This window comes from Oratosquilla oratoria, unplaced genomic scaffold (genome assembly GCF_046742065.1).
Source record: "Oratosquilla oratoria isolate Oo_2021 unplaced genomic scaffold, ASM4674206v1 SCAFFOLD106, whole genome shotgun sequence".
Lineage (NCBI taxonomy): Eukaryota > Metazoa > Arthropoda > Malacostraca > Stomatopoda > Squillidae > Oratosquilla > Oratosquilla oratoria.
The window spans coordinates 306,144-309,124 of NW_027467463.1; the positions used below are offsets into that span (position 1 = coordinate 306,144).

General features: G+C 35.1%; 1 protein-coding gene across 1 annotated transcript; it reads left to right on the top strand.

Moving 5' to 3' along the window:
- Nucleotides 1–468: 468 nt before the first annotated feature.
- On the top strand, nt 469–1,869 carry LOC143022505 (uncharacterized). Its single transcript, XM_076180730.1, has one exon. It carries the CDS (start codon nt 469–471, stop codon nt 1,867–1,869), a length of 1,401 nt encoding a protein of 466 aa, XP_076036845.1.
- Nucleotides 1,870–2,981: the final 1,112 nt, after the last annotated feature.

Sequence of the window (2,981 nt, forward strand, 5' to 3'; positions counted from 1 at the left end):
AGTGTAGACATCATGTTAGTTAACATTGTTACACAAATTGATGAATAACAGGTAATTATGAGTGAACTTGGAATTTAAATGAGGTATAGTTTCTAGTTGCATTTATTTGTATTTAGTGTGAGTGAGCCTTGAATATTCTATATTGAACAAAATGGATAAAGCTACAGTGTATCAACTAAAATCATATCTAAAGGCAAAGAATCAAACTTGTTCTGGCAATAAGGCAGAACTTATGAATAGGATACAGGAGTTTATTACAGCTGAGGAATTAGAAACAGACGAAGTCATTCTGGAGTTATTAGCTTTCAATAGAACACATGTAGAAGAAGGAACAGATGGTACAGTGAAACCAATAGTGTGTCTCAAGTAGGGGATAGTGACATAGGTAATCAATTAGGTAAGGTGATAGCTAAGAGGGCGAGCTTAGATATCAAATTACAGAAGTTGAAAAGGAAACAAGAGTTGGAAATGGAAATGCATAGATTAAAATTAGAACAGGATAGGCTTGAGTTGGAAACAGAATTAGAATCGGCTATAGCAGAATTTGATAGTTTGAGTAAATTTGACAATAACGTATATAGTAATGTAGAGAATGATCCTCGTGACTGCAGAAGTACACATCAGAATAATAGTGATAGTCAACAGACAAATAGAGACATGGTTGCGACTTTAATGACAAAGAACATGATGCCTGTCCATGTGATTCATAAATTCAATGGTCAGTTAGATAAATATTTTGAATTTATTAGAGATTTCGATATGTTGATTGATAGCAAGCATGTGTCAGATAGTGAAAAGTTACAATATCTAAAACAATATACTGAAGGTAAACCACACAACATAGTTAGAATGTGTTTGAATTTAGATACAAACGAGGGTTATCAAAGAGCTAGAAGTGAATTAAACAAAAGATACGGTAATAAAGAAAGGATAGCTTTAATGCACATAGATAAGGTTCTAGCTTGGCCTGAAATTAAAGAAGAGAATGTTGAGGCATTAGACGACTTCATCGTTGAATTGAATTCATGTATAAGTGCTATATCGGGTATTAATTATGGAATTTCAGAATTACAAAATCTTAGGACGTTGCGTCAGTTGGTTGAGAAATTACCTAGACACTTACAGGATAGATGGAGGAGACTAGTCGACGAGGTAGCTGAGAGTGGGAAGCTAGTGGACATTAAAGACTTAGTCAGATTTCTAGAGAAAGAAGTAAGAATATTGAGTAATCCAACATTTGGGAGAAGTAGTAAGGGAGGATTTAGAGATAAGAAAGTAGAAGCGAACACATGGAGTTCAAATAGAAAGACGAATTATAAGAAAGGTATAGAACCTTATGATGGAAGAGTCCATGTCAATGTGACACAGAAAGCAAGAGTTTCTTGTTGGTTATGTCAGGAAGAACATGTCATTGATGTATGTCCAGAATTAAGATGGTTAAGTTATGAAGAGAAGTTGAATAGAGCTTACAATTTAGAACTTTGCTTTAAGTGTTTAAGGAAAGGACATAAAGCGTTTCAATGTAGAGTAATTCGTACTTGTGAACAATGCGGTGGTTCACATCTTACAATCATGCATAGGATGAATAAGAATTTCAAGATTGAAGGAAGTAAAGAAGTAACGGCAAATCCAGCGGTCACTAATGAAGTTGATGATTCTAGAATTCAAGTATTATCCAGTCAATTGAAAGATTCAGTAGGAGACACTACTGCTATCCCAGTTCAAGTAGAGTTAAATGGTAAAGTTGTTACTACCAGATGTTACCTTGACAATGGTAGCTCAGTCACATTTTGCACTAAGAATTTATTGCAGAAGCTTGGAATGACAGACATGAATTATCAGTCAACTACACTACAAGTACAATTGTAGGTACAAGAGGAATGTCTTGTCTAAATGTTGAAGGGATGTCAGTAGCCGATATAGAAGGAAATAACCAAATTAGATTACCACCTGTATTTGCAGTGAATAAACTTCCTCTCAATCACAGTCATAATATCAGAAAGAATGATATAGAAAGGTGGAAACATTTGATGAAGTTAGAATTTGATCACAGCCAAGGACAAATAGAAATCATGATAGGTATTAATGTCCCAGAGGCGTCTGAACCTTGGGAAGTTGTACATGCAGAGAAACCAGGAGATCCGTATGCTGTGAGAACACGTTTAGGGTGGATATTGTGTGGAAGAATAATAGACAATAATCATGAAATTCCTGTGAATAAGATAAAGGTTGATGGTAATTATTTAGAAAGGAAATTGATTGAATCTTATAATAGAGAGTTTGTAGATTCATCACTGAATTCAGTAGAACCTAGTATAGAGGATAGAAGATGGTTACAATTTGTCGAGTCTGGGTGTAGGCAAATGAATAATGGAAAGTATGAGATCCCTTTACCAATGACAGAGAAACCTAGGATAGTTCCTAACAGTGAACCTATGGCAGTCAAAAGACTTCAACAATTGAAGCGTAAGTTTAAGGATCATGAATATCATCAGCAGTATAAGCAATTTATGACTAATTTACTAGAGAAAGGGTACGCTGAAGAAGTACCTAAGTATGAAGTGAGTAATCAACAAGCTTGGTATGTTCCACATTTTGGAGTGCAACATCCTACAAAAAGGGATAAAGTACGTGTAGTATTTGATTGTGCAGCACGTGTAAATGACTTATCGTTAAATGATTTGTTGAGACAAGGACCTGACATCAACAATCTTTTGTTAGGTGTCCTTTTGAGATTTAGATTAGGACTATATGCATGTACTGCGGATATAGAAACTATGTATTATCAAGTTAAAGTGCCTAAAGATGATAGAGATTACTTGCGTTTCTTATGGTGGAAGGATGGACACATAGGAAGTGATATAGTTAAACTGAGGATGACTTCTCATCCATTTGGTGCTAGTTGCTCCCCTAGTATTGCAAATTATGCTTTAAAACGAGTTGTGCAAGATCACGGGAGTCAGTTTCATAAATCAGTAAGT